Consider the following 14,992-nt stretch of genomic DNA (forward strand, 5'->3'; position numbering starts at 1 on the left):
AACAAAACACAACCTCAAGTCTTCAGTCAACCTCATGGTATATTATATGTTTTAAAAAAAGTTTGCATTGTAATTATTTTCATCTTATTTCTATCGTAAAAAGCATCGTATTTATATATTTATATTTATAATATTTATTCTCCTTTTTCGATATTTCTGAATACTCAGCCCAGAGATAGGAAACTATGCCCGGTCATAGGAAATACAATCTGCAGCTTTGCAATATGGGGTGGTGCAATTTATAACCAATTACCTATCATAGTTGTCAAAATAGAATTGTTATTTTGTTCTCCACACCCATCACTTATAAGGCGAACAATGCCCTAGGGTTCAAGGTTAGTGGCATTCAAACAATCAAAAAGAAGGATGAGATGTCATCAGATCTTTTACTGTATTCATTTTCTGTCCAAACACAGGCTGTTGCATTTTATTTTGTAAGCTTAGATTTCGAGTTGAGTGTCCTTTAACGAAACAAACTTTGTTGAAATATAGCTGTCTACTGTAATAACTAGACTGGTCGGGTAGGTTGGGAAGAGGTTGATCTTTTTTACAGTCAAAGGAAAGGATAACAATCTTTTTGAAGATTAAAATTTCATAAATAAAATGAAAAACAAATATTTTTAACTCGCAACACTACTACCTGAACAACAGGCTTGCTGAAAACAGCTGATGTCATGTGATCAAAGTCGAAGCCTCTCATTGGTTGGCGAAGAGAACATAAGTTTTTCAGCCAGACATTAAGGAGAATGTGAGTTTTTTGACGGTAACCCAGATTTTATATTCATTATTAAATAGGATAGTGTTTGTTTTGCTTTATATTGACGTTAAAGAAATGTAGATTTCAAAATAGAATACAAGAATCCATTAAAATATAATTTTCAGAAAAGGATGAAGAATATGAGTTTTGCAGTTCGGCCCCTCAATTTTAAGCTGCAATAACAAAATATGTTTTATAATTTTTCCTAGATGTTTGTGTATATATTTCACAGCGATACCTCAGAATTGGTTTGATCAGTCAAGTTGAAGTTCAAAACAAATGAACTGAGTGCTTGGTTGCCGGCTTTTTTAACATGCATAAAAGCCTGAAAGCAAACATTTATTTATTTACTTCATGCAATTTAGCAGCATAAATGATTCCTTTGCTTACATAATACTGATCTGTTAATATCTCAAGAAAGAGCTTTTTACGTTATCTTACAATTCTATATATGTTTTCAATATTATATATTTGCCTTTATACCTATATTTTTATCAATTATTATTGCAATTCGCGAGTGTGACCTTTGAAAAGTTGAAACAGGCCTATGGGGAACATTGCTTATCAAGAGCACAAGTTTTCAGCTGGCACAAATCATTTTTGGAAGGCCGAGAACACGTTGAAGATCAACCTCGCTCAGGGAGACCTTAAACTTAAAAATCTGACGAAAACGTTGAGCGTGTGTAGGTTCTTGTGAGATCAGACCGTCGTTTAACTATAAGGATGATGAGTGAACAGATAAATTTAGACTCTTTCACCGTACATCAAATTTTGACAGACGATTTGGACATGCGAAATCGGTGCCAAAAAAACCTCACAACGGGACAGAAGAACAATCGAAGAAACGTGTGCGTTAATCTTCTTGAGAGGATTGACAATGACCAAGAATTCTTCAATCGTGTGACCACAGGTGATGAATCCTGGATATTTGAGTACGATCCTGAAACAAAGCGAAGAGTGGCACACTCCGTCATCTCCTTGACCGAAAAGATGTCGAATGAGCAAATCAAAGATTAAAACCGTGCCGATTTGCTTTTTTGACAGTAGGGATATCGTGCATAAAGAATTTGTTCCTCCACGACAAACTGTCAACCGAGTGTTTTACAAAGGTGTCCTTGAAAGGCTCGGGAAAACAGTGATTCGCGTGAGATCAGACATTGCTGACAAGTGGATGCTACATCATGACAATGCCCCGTGTCACAGTTATTTCCATCACGGAATTTTTAACCTCAAAACGCATTACTACGGTTCCTCAACCCTCCTCTTCATCTGATTCGAGTCCTTGTGACTTTCTCCTTTCCACGAAATTGAAACGTGTCTTAAAAGGACGTCATTTTGGAACTCTGGAGAACAATCAAAAGATTGTGACTGATCAGTTAAAAGCCCTACCGGTTGAAGCCTTCCAGCGCTGCTACCAGGAGTGGAAACAACGACTCCGCCGGTGTATAGCTGCCCAAGGGAACTACTTTGAAGGGTATAATATTTTTGTTTGAAACATATAAAAACTTTAGTAAGTAAAAAGTCAATCTCATTACTTTTCTCACACACCTCGTATATATATATATATATATATATATATATATATTCAAGCTCGATTGAATGTATTAATTTTATAAGGTTACAGATTGACATAACTGAAATAGAAGTTTCACACACAGTACGGCGGATATATCTATTACGTAATACCAATTTAATTTCTTGACTAATCATCATAATAAAAGCTTAGTATATAATGTTACTGTGAAAAATCAATATATGGCACATATCGATATTCTCCGTTGAATGTCGACACATACCAAATAAGTCAGTGAAATATTTGTTTATTCAGACTTTTGCCGATATATGTCGACAAACACAGTTAACCTATGGTGAGGGTCGAAACGATAATAATTAAAAAAACAATCATCTAATACCAACCTCTAAGGTAAATAATTTTTTATGAGAAACCTTTCTAAAAAAAAAAGTTTAAATTTAAGCAAAACATACCTACGCTCGCTAAACTCGTCTAATTAACGTTAAATATAAAAATTATATACGTTAATCTCTAATATTGGAGGCGATTAATCAAATTCACCTCATTTATAAAAAAAATTAATCAAATTTTCCACATTTTATAATTTGAAAGGGCCAATCAGGATATAAAGAATATGCTAAGTGCATTGATGAACGATAATGTTCAAAAATGCTCAATTTTTTTTAAATATCTTTATTCAACTTCTACCATCAGTGCATACTGAATGCGGTGAATTTGATTAATCGCCTCCAGAGTGTTAGAGAATATCATATATAATTTGTGTATTTAACACGAGGTTAGCGAGTATAGCTTATGTCTTCTTTCTTTTTCCTGTTTAGCCTCCAGTAATTACCTTTCAGATAATACGTCAGAGAATGAATGAGGATATTTACACTCATATGAGTGTAAATGAAGTGTAGTCTTGTACAGTCTCAGTTCGGCCATTACTGAGATGTATGGTTAATTGAAACCCAACCACCAAAGAACACCGGTATCCACGATCTAGTATTCAAATCCATGTAAAAATAACTGACTTTACAAGGACTTGAACACAGGAACTCTCGACTTCCAACTCAACTGATTTGGAAAGACGCGTTCACCACTCAGTGGGTTACACAGCTTATAGACATAAGCTGTGTAAGTCGTTTCATTTCAGTATACCCTCTACATCCTACATCCCCAACAATTTGTTTTACATACTCCAAACGTGGCCTGCCTACACAATTATTCCCTTCTACCTGTCCTTCCAATATTAAAGCGACTATTCCAGGATGCCTTAGTATGTGGCCTATAAGTCTGTCTCTTCTTTTAACTATATTTTTCCAAATGCTACTTTCTTCATCTATTTGCCGCAATACCTCTTCATTTGTCACTTTATCCACCCATCTGATTTTTAACATTCTCCTATAGCACCACATTTCAAAAGCTTCTAATCTTTTCTTCTCAGATACTTCGATTGTCCAAGTTTCACTTCCATATAAAGCGACACTCCAAACATACACTTTCAAAAATCTTTTCCTGACATTTAAATTCATTTTTGATGTACACAAATTATATTTCTTACTGAAGCTCATATAATGTTAAAAAACAAAAAACAATCAGAGAATTAAAATATATATATATATATTAAAATCAGGGGCACTTATACACTTAACATTCGATTAGTAAATTATTATTTATACATTTTACATAATTACATTTATAATAATATGCATATACATAAAATTACATCTGCCCATAATATTCTAAAGCTGCCATTAGCAACCTAATTGGTGTGTCATTTTGCAGTGAACCAAGCTTATTCATGCTAGTTCAAAAAGAGTGTGATGTATATAAGTTATATCACAATTGAGAATAACAAATGTAGGTATATTTTGTCAGCAATAAACAAATAATATTTAACTTTTCTGTCACCTTTATTTATTAATTTATTTAATAACAAAATACATTAAAATATATAATACAAAATTCAATACAATACAAGCATTATACATTTTTAAAAGAAATATAGTTTTGTTGATTCATTTAAAATAAAAAAGTATTAATGTTATTTTACAAATTTATTTTAGTTTCAGCAGCAAAGGTTTTTAAGACCTTGTTGTTAGTAAAAACATTAATTTAACTATAGTAATAAATCTAGTAGATACAGTAAAGAGAAACCTTGAAAATGCAATACTTAGTTCATGAGCTCAACAAAATTATAGCAGCTAATTACAATTTTAATTACTGGATTTAAATATTGGATGTTTTGAAGAAAAAAAAACAAGGAGATAAATTAGTTATGTAAACATACAAATGATGGTATATATATATATATATATATATATATATATATATATATATATAGACAACTCATTCACCTGTAGTGAGACTAGGTCCTGAGTTACAACTCTAGATGTGATCTAGTGAGGTGTGATTTGATGATAAATGAAGCTATGAAGTTTGTTTAGATTCAGTTCACCAGACAATTTTCTCATGTTTGTTCCACATATAGCCAACAGCTATATGTGGAACAATCTGTGGAGGCTCAATCTGACTTTTGTAAAAGTTACTTTGAAGAAAATTTAGAAAGTCTGATCTTAAATGTTATACCCAAATGTGATATTAATAAATAAATAAATATATTTATATATTATATAATTGATTAATGTGTATATATACATACATCAATTTTAATCATAAGATTGGAATACGTTTTCATTCTCTTGACTGAACAAAATATTTGTTCTGAAAGTTTTAAAATATTTTTATTTTATTAACAAACAATTTAAAAAAATGAAATGTAAAAAGCTTAAAATTAATGTGTAAATGTAAACAAAGAAGAATTTATTAAATAAAAAATATCATTAAAGATGGGCATGGACCCAAAAACATTTTTTATATATGTGTATATATATGAGTTAAGAAATGAACTGCATGTAATCCAAAATTTACAATTTACAAATAAAGTAATAACAATGAAAAATACAGTAGGATGCCAATTTTCCACATGTTAAAGTTAGTTAATTTAAAAAATGTTAGTTAGTTAAAAAAAAAAACAATACATTATTTGAAAAAATAAATCTTTGCTTCAATGTAAATTATTTTTATTGATAATTATTTTACTGAGTTTTTCAATTGACGTTTTTGTATTCATTTAGCAAAAACATAGATACCAGCCTCTGTAAAAATAATTATAAAAGCAAATTTCTACACATTGTACCGTATTACTATATCTCTTTTTTCTTACATTGTACATATGTTCCAAATTTCTTCTTAATTTTACGGAAATACATTTACTTTTTTATTTTTTTTACTTAGTGTCTTACCTATTAAACATTAAAATGATATCTGCAGTATATATGATGAAACTTTTTTAAATTGTCCTTTACAATTATCCAAATTTGGTCTTGCAAAGGTCCATCTGAATAATTGGTGTTCCACTCTATGTAAAATCTAATACCCTTACCACTTTATTTTCATCTTTTCAATTTTATGATTTAACTAAGTCAGTCTCTTCAATTGCTAACGGATCTTTTTCAATATCACCATTACTAATATCAAGCACTTTCTCTTCCAGTTGTAGTAAATTTACTTGCTGTAATAAAAAGCAAAACATGAATGTTATAAAGTAAATATGTTTATGATTTTTTGTAAAATTTATTAAATAAAAATAAATTGTATATCTAATTTGCTTACTATTATTATTCGGTGACTTTAATATGCCAAGTTTCGCTAAACGTTATCAAAAAATGCTGCTACTCATCTTACTGACATTAGTGTAAATATTGCTTATGGTGAAATTTTTCATTTATCACAAACATCATCACAGATAACGTTATCTAAGATTTTGAATTCTATCTTATTTCTCATAAATACTTACCAAATTATAAAAAAACTCATTTTGTAATATACACCAATTACTTAATGAGAGTTTGATCGTAAATAATAATTATTTTTTATATCGCCACATAAGCATGAAGCTCATGTGTGAAACATAGAAACGGAATTTTACAGGATATGAAAAATATCTCACCTGACTGAGATTTGATATTGATCATGATATAGAAATCTTTGCTTAGGAATTGCAACTATGTATTAATAAATAATATTGTTGATAGTCACATGACTATCAAAATATTGATAGTCATGACTATTCAATAGAGTTGTGTTCTTATAATATGTCTGCAAACAATCATTTGATTTTCAAATGGGGTATTTGTTAGAAGGTTAAAGGCTAACTTTTGCATGCACAAAGTACACTCAAAATCTAACAGAACACAATTATTTAGAAATGTATATATATATAAATTTTTTGTTTTAAACAATTCTTTTAAGAATTATACTCCTCTGCACTATATATAAATATATTTATTTTATTAGATTAACCAAAGTACAGAATAAATAAAGTAGAATAACTTACCTTATTCCACTATATATGCAAATATTCACCTCAAATTATATTACAAACTTCGTAAAATATAATAACATATCATGCATTTATTTATTTTATTTCAAATTTAAAACCTTTAATCCTTTTATTTTTATTTTAAACTTATTCGGTTAAATTAAAAATTAAACAAAATTCAAAATATGAAAAATTAAAATTAACATTTAAACATTTTAACATATCTAAAAATATGACATCAAGGCATAAAATCAAATTAAAATTAAAAAAATAATTTTAAGTAAAGCAATTAATTATGCATGTTGTCCATTTAACTGAACTTACTTCACCAACTACTTTACTAATTACTACTTTCTTTAATTTTTAATTTAACTGAATAAGTTTAAAAAAAAGATTAAAGGTTTTAAATTTTAAATAAAATAAATAAATGCATGATATGTTATATTTTACGAAGTTTGTAATGTAATTTGAGATGAATATATAATGCAGCTGTAGTATAATAAGTTAAGTCATCCTACGTTATTTATTCTGTACTTTGGTTGATTAAATAAATAAAAAATAATATATATATATATATTATTGTCTGTTTGTTAATGCATCATGCAAGAACCAGAGAACCAACTGACCAATTACTTTTAAATTTGCAGGAAGGTTATCTCAGAGAAGGTTTTAATCCATCAACAGAGGCCCTAACTCCTTTGAAGATTAAGATATTAAAAATATTCATTATTTCTTCGCCCCCAAGGTGGGTGAAGTTGTAAATTAAACATATTCATTGAGAAAAAATAGATTAATCCTTTTACCTTACAAGAATATGGGAATTTTATGCAGAAGTTAAAAAAACTTTTAAATTACTATTTTTGAATATATACTTTTTATAACATTATAATACTATACAAATATAAAACCTTCTACACTATCATACTTTTGAAATTGCACTATCGATAACTAAAAACGAACGTTTACACTGATAACATTTTGCATCAGGTGTTTCTCAGTATGATTACTTTAGCGTTGCTGCATTAGCTCTGCAGGGCACTAACTTCAAATATCTTTTGTAATAATATGGTAAATATGATAGTTAACTTTTCCTAATGTAAATACATAATTAATTTCATTTCATTAATAAAATTATATCACAACTGTCTTTAATCTGTATCAGGTCAAGTTTTAATTACTGATCTGATAAATATTCAAATATGACAAGTGAATACAATTAACAACCGATTACCCAGAGTTTATTAAAATGAGAACAAGTTAAACTTAAACAACTTATCGACAAGTTAAAATACATGTATTTCAGATATCACTGAAGTTTAAAAACAACATTTTGCCCTCACACTTGTCTACTGTAGCAATCCAGTCATCTAGCCGCTTTGCGCAAAGTGTGAGTTTTACACAGTTAATAAATTAGGATGTAGTAACAATAGTAGTGAAAGAGGGTTGACTAAATGTGTCTTTATAGCAGCGGAATCTGCACATTCATTACCCAGAATCCCCTCATGGCTAGAGATCCAACAGAAACTCACTTGTGTGTCGTGATGGTTCAACTCAGCGATTGCATTGTAAATTTCGATGACGATAGGATGTCTGCTTTGTCTATGAAATTCCAGCCACCCGAAGGGCTTGTACCGAATAGTTGAAGACGATTCCACAACGTGATTTCTCCAGAAAGTTTGACAGGCTCTACTGGCATTGCAACGAGTATAACTAAAGAAGGGTTCTGTGTACATGGCTGATGTTAGTTGCTCTTTTTCTTGGGGATATTACCGATAATGAGCATGATAAGGGACAGGATTTACAGCCTCCTGTTCAAATAAGTAAAAGACCTTGAATATCTGTTGCCAAAAAAAGAGACAAAACATTGGGTTTAGAATGGTTGACATACGATGTTACCACAAAGCTTTGTAATGCTCAAATATTTACTGGAACTCCAGGAATAAACTTTCCAATTGATGACCCTAACAATATATTATTCAATGTATTCATTATTTAGATTTTTTACGAATAAATTAGTTGATATTCTATGAAGCAGACTAATCTTCATGTCAAAAATTTCTTTAAAAAAAAATACTAAACCGGTTTTTGAGGTTTCACCTGTGGAAAAAGACTGATAATTATAAGATGCTTTTATTTGCAGCTGTATATATGCTATCAGCAATTGTTTGGAAGCCAAAAATTCAAATTTATGACACAAATCCCTTTTTACAACTCTTGGATTTGAAAAAAAATTATCCCATAAGAGCCAAACTTCTGTCACATTTCCTCCACCTTACTGATGATAATAATACTTAACCATCTCCAAAAAATAAAACCTGTTATCTTGTTAACAGATTCAGAGAAGTATATACACATGAAAAAATTTAGCGATTGATTAAAGTTTACTGGAAAGGTAGGCTGAACTAGTTTAGTAAAATAAAAACGGTACCCTTTGGCATTAAGACGTATGCTAATTCAATCAGAAACTGGTTATATACAAAACTTGATAGTTTATGTAGGTGCATTATATGGTTAGAACTGTAAATTTCTTTATACAAATTTGGATATATGAATATAATTGTTTATAATCTAATATATAAAGAATATTTATTATAAAAAAGTTTATTATAGGTTTTAAATTTTTATATAATTCAACTACCATTTCATACACATAATCATTTTGATTTACATTAAACATAAACTTCTTTTTAAAAGAGGATTTCTTTCGTTTTCTAAATTTTCTTTCCGATATACCAATTCAAAAGCAATATTATGCAATATATTTGACGCTGTGTTTTTATATTGAAAATTATGTATAGTAAACTTGGACAATTTTTCCATGTTCAATATAATTTATATTTAGTTTTATTTTTACATTTAAGTTTATAATCAATAACATTTACAGTTTCATGTAATTTTGAATATAACAATGTAAGATATTCAGATATATTGTATGTAGAATCATCATATTTTTCTAAAATATCTGCAATCTGTAAACATGAGATCATTTTAATATATAATTATGGTACTCACGTATTAACGCCACCGCAGCTACAGCTTTATTTAAAAACAAAGTAGTCAATCAGATTTCGGTGGAAAATGGGCTGAAACAGATTCAAAACAGAATAATGTTTATTTATATTTATTTATTTTATAAATATAATTTAACCAAACTTAACCTACGCTCGCTAACCTTGACTTAATTAACACCCTAATTTTTTTAATAAATTCAGTAATTACAATTATTTATTATTTAAATAATCAAATTGCAATAATTACTGAATTTATTAAATAAATACTCAAAAAATTACGATGTTAATTAGTCAAGGTTAGCGAGCGTAGATTAAGTTTGATTAAATTATATTTATAAAATAAATATTTATTTATGTTAAACTCTATTTTCGGCCCATTTTCCACCGAAATCCGATTGACTACTTTGTTTTTAAATAAAGCTATAGCTGTGGTGGTGTTACTAAGTACCTATAATTACTGTTGTAATAAGTAAATTACAAAATCATTTTTGAACTATAAATGAGGTTTATAAATAATTTATGTTTTACATACAGTTGAAATTACAATAAAATAGTTCATATTAAACAATGAATGGTAATAAATATTTGTTGCATATATCAACTACAACACTGATCTCAGCCGGAATTCCGGCTGCTGTGGAAATGTCTAAAGTCACTGGTCAAACTGTGAAATCATAAGAGGAATGTAATAAGAGAATGTCTTATGAATGTCATAAAAGGTTTGTGATAATTTAATACTATCAATAGCTTCCTGGATATCCCCAAGTTTTATATTAAATGTAATAAAATTTAATAGATTTTTTCATCAAAAATTTTAAGTTATATCAAGATGCATATATCTGAGTGTAACACTCGGTTACAAGCAAAATTAAAAGAACTTGAAAATATCGAGGATTGATTACATCAAATCGAAAAAGAAAACAACTGTGCATGAATATTCAAATCATATGTTTGAAAATGATAGATTAAACAATAAAGCAGAGACATAAAACTATGGCAGTACCATTTACACACGATAATGAAGATAATTGTATTGTAATTATAGATACAACCAGACGATTCGTATATTATTCTATGATTCTTTTAAATTAAAAAAAAGATCCCGATTATGAAATCCTATATCGAAAAGTAAAGGAGCCAAACAGTATTAAATTTTTCAATTATGCATGCCATGATCTTAAATTTAAAAGGAAAGGCAATCATTTTGATACAGCAATCGACATTGATAGTTTAAAACAAGAATTAGATGATTTAATATATTATTATTTTTAGAAGGGGAATGTCCATTAAAGCTGATTTCATTCAAAAGAATTAATTGAGTTTTATAATAGAAAAGCCGCAATCAGGATTCCGCAATCGATTATTATTCAGAAACTTTGGCTACTCAGAATTCCGATGAGTCAAACACTATATATGAAGTTAGTCTAAAATGTAATAAAAATCAATTAGATTTACTAATTTCTGGTACATATAAAAGTTAGATGTTATATGAAAAAAACGTTTAATAAGTTGCAAATCACAGCAACAGTAAAAGAAGAATGTATTCAGTAAAGAAGAATGAAGGTGAGTCAATCTAAAGAACTATTATTACATTAAATCTCATCGGCCCTTTTTTTAATGCGACAAAGTTATATCATGATGAAGGGAAACAGTTTGATAATTTGTTACAAAAAAAAACAATCTAAAGAATTAAATGAATCCTGGATCGGCTTTTTATGAGATTACGGGTGATAATAAAATAAAACTATTACAATTACTACTGGTACACGTATGTTTATAAAATATTATTATTACTCGATATTGCTTCATGGCTATCAAAAGAGTTTTATGATAAATGTGATATGAAAGATTATTTCATCAAAGACTTTCATATCAAAACGATAATATTTAGCTGCATTCAAAGTTGTAATATATAGAAAATAATAGACTTGGAGATGAGAATTTAAAACGCAAGTTGCAAATTAACGAAATGGTAATGTAAAAATCCATGCCCACACCATATTTGTCATCACACATTTCCCACATGATGAAAGTGATAATTGCCTTGTAATTTTAAATAAACAACAAGCTAATGATGAGTATAAATATTATGCTATTCACGTTTGCTACACTGAACACGTTCACATTCAACGTCGGGTTCAATATAGCATTATAGAGTTTGTTCAGCATTTACTGTTTTTTTCCGGTTTTATATGAAATTATTTTAGCCTTGCAAATCTGAAGGAACATATACTATAAAGAAGATTATTTTAAAAACTGATAATGAAATAGGTTTGAGGTGAACTGACATTAGCGAATTCTACTCGCGCAAGTATCTCGGGAACGGTTGGACCTAGATGCATGAAACTAGGACCTATTGTTCTGGAAAGTACTCTTTTAAACCGTTAAGGTTTTCAAAATCGCATCAAAGATTGTGTAGGACGCACCCTTTTCAAGATACGCCCTTTTTTAGAAATCATTATTTAATATAATAAATATCAATTTTTTATGTATAATATACATAAGATAATGTCATTAGCTATCTCAACAATAAAAAAATGAACAATCCACAACTTTTATCACATATCATCCCGCTTTCGCTTATAGTAATGATGACCGATTTTTTCAAAACATAGTAATAAATTTAAAAGTGATTAGAACTGTTAACCTGTTGACTGCTAGATAATAAAAACATATTTTTATTTTATTTCATCATCAAATACAAAAAATATTGTAAGAAAAAGCATATCTTGAGAATGGTTGGACCTAGACGCATGAAACTAGCAGCTATTGCTCCAGGAAGTTGGAAAGTACCCATTCAGTTAACCCATTCAAAATCGTGTTAGAATTGGCCTAGGACACACCATTTTCGAGATAAGGAACTAACAATGATTTTGAAGTTTGAACTGACATTATAGACATTAAATAATAATCAATGATATATTACACAATCGCTGAAAGTAATGATGGCCAAATATCATAATACAATTTGCACTTAATCATGGTGACTGCAGTTAAATGAAAGATTGGATTCGATGAGAATATAATAATAAAACAGTGGTTCCCTTTATAGTTGAGAAATCATTATTAATAGAGACGGGGGAATCCCCATGACAGCATCAAACTATTCAATGAATAAAACAATTGTTTTACTATGAGTTTTTCAATAAATTAACTGTTTTAACATGTAAATTTAACGTGAACACACATTCATCATTGTGAGTAGCCGTTCTTTAATGTATCTAATAAACCCGTGAAAAGAGACCTTCAGGTTCAAACTTCATTTGATTGTTGGTTATTTACTGTAATTTTGGGGGACATCTCAAATCCATGTTTGGCTATATATTTTGCAGTAAATCCACTCTTTCAGCTCATAAATTTAACTACAAACACATGTTCATCTAAAAAACATGACATCGGGTTCAATTCCAAATAATCACTACTTTCATAGAAAGCAAAATGACAGTTGAACCCGAGGTTTCTATACTACTCATATGTCTAATAATGCCGCAGATGCTCCTAAACATCTGCCAAGAGTTAGATTATTGTTCTAGACATCTGCCAAGCTACAAAAGGTGCATACATTGAAGTTGAATAACCTATAATAAAACAGGGAGAGTTGTTTGTTCTCTTAATATACACTGTACACTTTAACACTGTACAATTAGATACTTTTAAACCAGACGCAAATGTAAATTCAGCTTAATGAATCTGCAGACAGAATTCACTAGGGATATTCTTATAAATATTATTTAAGTTGGTAATTTATAATTTATAAGCAATTTCATACAAATTAGATAATCAGTACAGTAATATGTTAACATAAGATCGCAAATTAAAGTAAATTTTAATAACATTAAAATTTTTAAAACGAAATTTTTATTGACTGAACAAATTTTAACAAATGTTACCTATGTGTAAATTCAGTAAACATTACTGAAGACAGGCTTATGCCCGAAACCCACCTGGTTGGTCTAGTGGTTAACGCGTCTTCCCAAATCATCTGATTTTGAAGTCGAGAGTTACAGCGTTAAAGTCCTAGTAAAGCCAGTTATTTTTACACGAATTTGAATACTAGATCGTGGATACCGGTGTTTTTTGGTGGTTGGGTTTCAATTAACCACACATCTCAGGAATAGTCGAACTAAGAATGTACAAGACTACACTTCATTTACACTCATACATATCATCCTCTGAAGAATTATCTAAACGGTAGTTACCAGAGGCTAAACAGGAAAAAGAAAAGAAAGAAAAAAAAAGGCTTATGCCCGAAAGCGCTTTAATGTGAAAAAAGTAAGGTATGAATATTCTTTCATTCTGTACTTTGTGGAGTGTGTAAATAAGTTGTAAATAATAAAGTTACCACAACAACTGAAGGAAAGCTGAAATCAAACAGTGGCTTTAAGAAAAAGTGGTTGCTTGCAACTGCGTTTACATATTTTTTTTTAAATTTCACCATTATATTAAATTGTACAATGTTTACTGATATGATTTTAATGTCTTTAAATTTGTTATTCTTTTTACACTTTCTTTGGCAGATTTATTGCGACACTTTCTTTGGCAGAAATATTGCGAATAATAATGATGATGATGATAATGATAACAATAATAATAATGTGATAATGATAATAATAATAATATTAATGTCAACGAAGTATAAAGTAGTCTGATAAAACTGTACGAAAGGCATTATTAAACCATGACTGTGTGTCCCTGGTTATTATAACAAACAGGATACATGCAAACTACTAGTTGCGGCTGTACTTTTGGAAGAATATTTTTATAACTTTCTGACCTCAATAAAAAGCTTAATATTAAATACTTTATTTTCAAAATATAGTCATCTTGTTCAAATTGTTTCAATGATTACAACGATGTGTTTTTCCCATAAAATATTCCTTTTGTACAAACAGAATTCCCTATGTTAAAACTGATAATTTTATTTCTAAGCCTATTTATGCTAGATGTGGAGTAAGACAAGGCATGCACTTCGGTTCTCTAATTTTCATAGTATTTATAAATGACAGTTTATTCATAAGCTACTCACATCTTTCTTTTTTTAGTTTTTTTTCTTTTAGTATTTCTTTTAAATTACAAAAAGAAAATTGATTTCATACTCAATTTTGAAGGTTTGCAAATGCCGATATATTGTGCAACTGAATAATACAAAATAATACTGCAATACAAAAGGTATCTTCTATTAAAGACTTAGCTGTATGATTTGATAGCATAGGCCATAACAACAAAGACAACTGTAAAATTCCAGCAAGTACTTTGAAAAATTATTACACTACCACGAAGATAAGATTTCAATTCCAAAATCTAACAACATAAACTGCAAAATT

General features: G+C 29.1%; 1 protein-coding gene across 3 annotated transcripts in view; it reads right to left on the reverse strand.

Moving 5' to 3' along the window:
• Positions 1-5,281: 5,281 nt before the first annotated feature.
• LOC142333578 (uncharacterized) overlaps positions 5,282-14,992 on the reverse strand; it is a 57,197-nt gene continuing 47,486 nt past the window's right edge. The window contains exons 4-5 of one of the 3 annotated variants that reach the window (XM_075380886.1): positions 9,670-9,740; positions 5,282-5,847 (exon numbers count right to left, since the gene is read on the reverse strand). In XM_075380886.1, the coding sequence (XP_075237001.1) occupies positions 9,696-9,740 (45 nt within the window). In that variant the 3' untranslated portion in view covers positions 5,282-5,847; positions 9,670-9,695. The remainder of the gene's footprint in view (positions 5,848-9,669; positions 9,741-14,992) is intronic. The other 2 variants (XM_075380884.1, XM_075380882.1) reach the window with 2 other exon arrangements.

This window comes from Lycorma delicatula, chromosome 13, assembly GCF_047948215.1.
Source record: "Lycorma delicatula isolate Av1 chromosome 13, ASM4794821v1, whole genome shotgun sequence".
Lineage (NCBI taxonomy): Eukaryota > Metazoa > Arthropoda > Insecta > Hemiptera > Fulgoridae > Lycorma > Lycorma delicatula.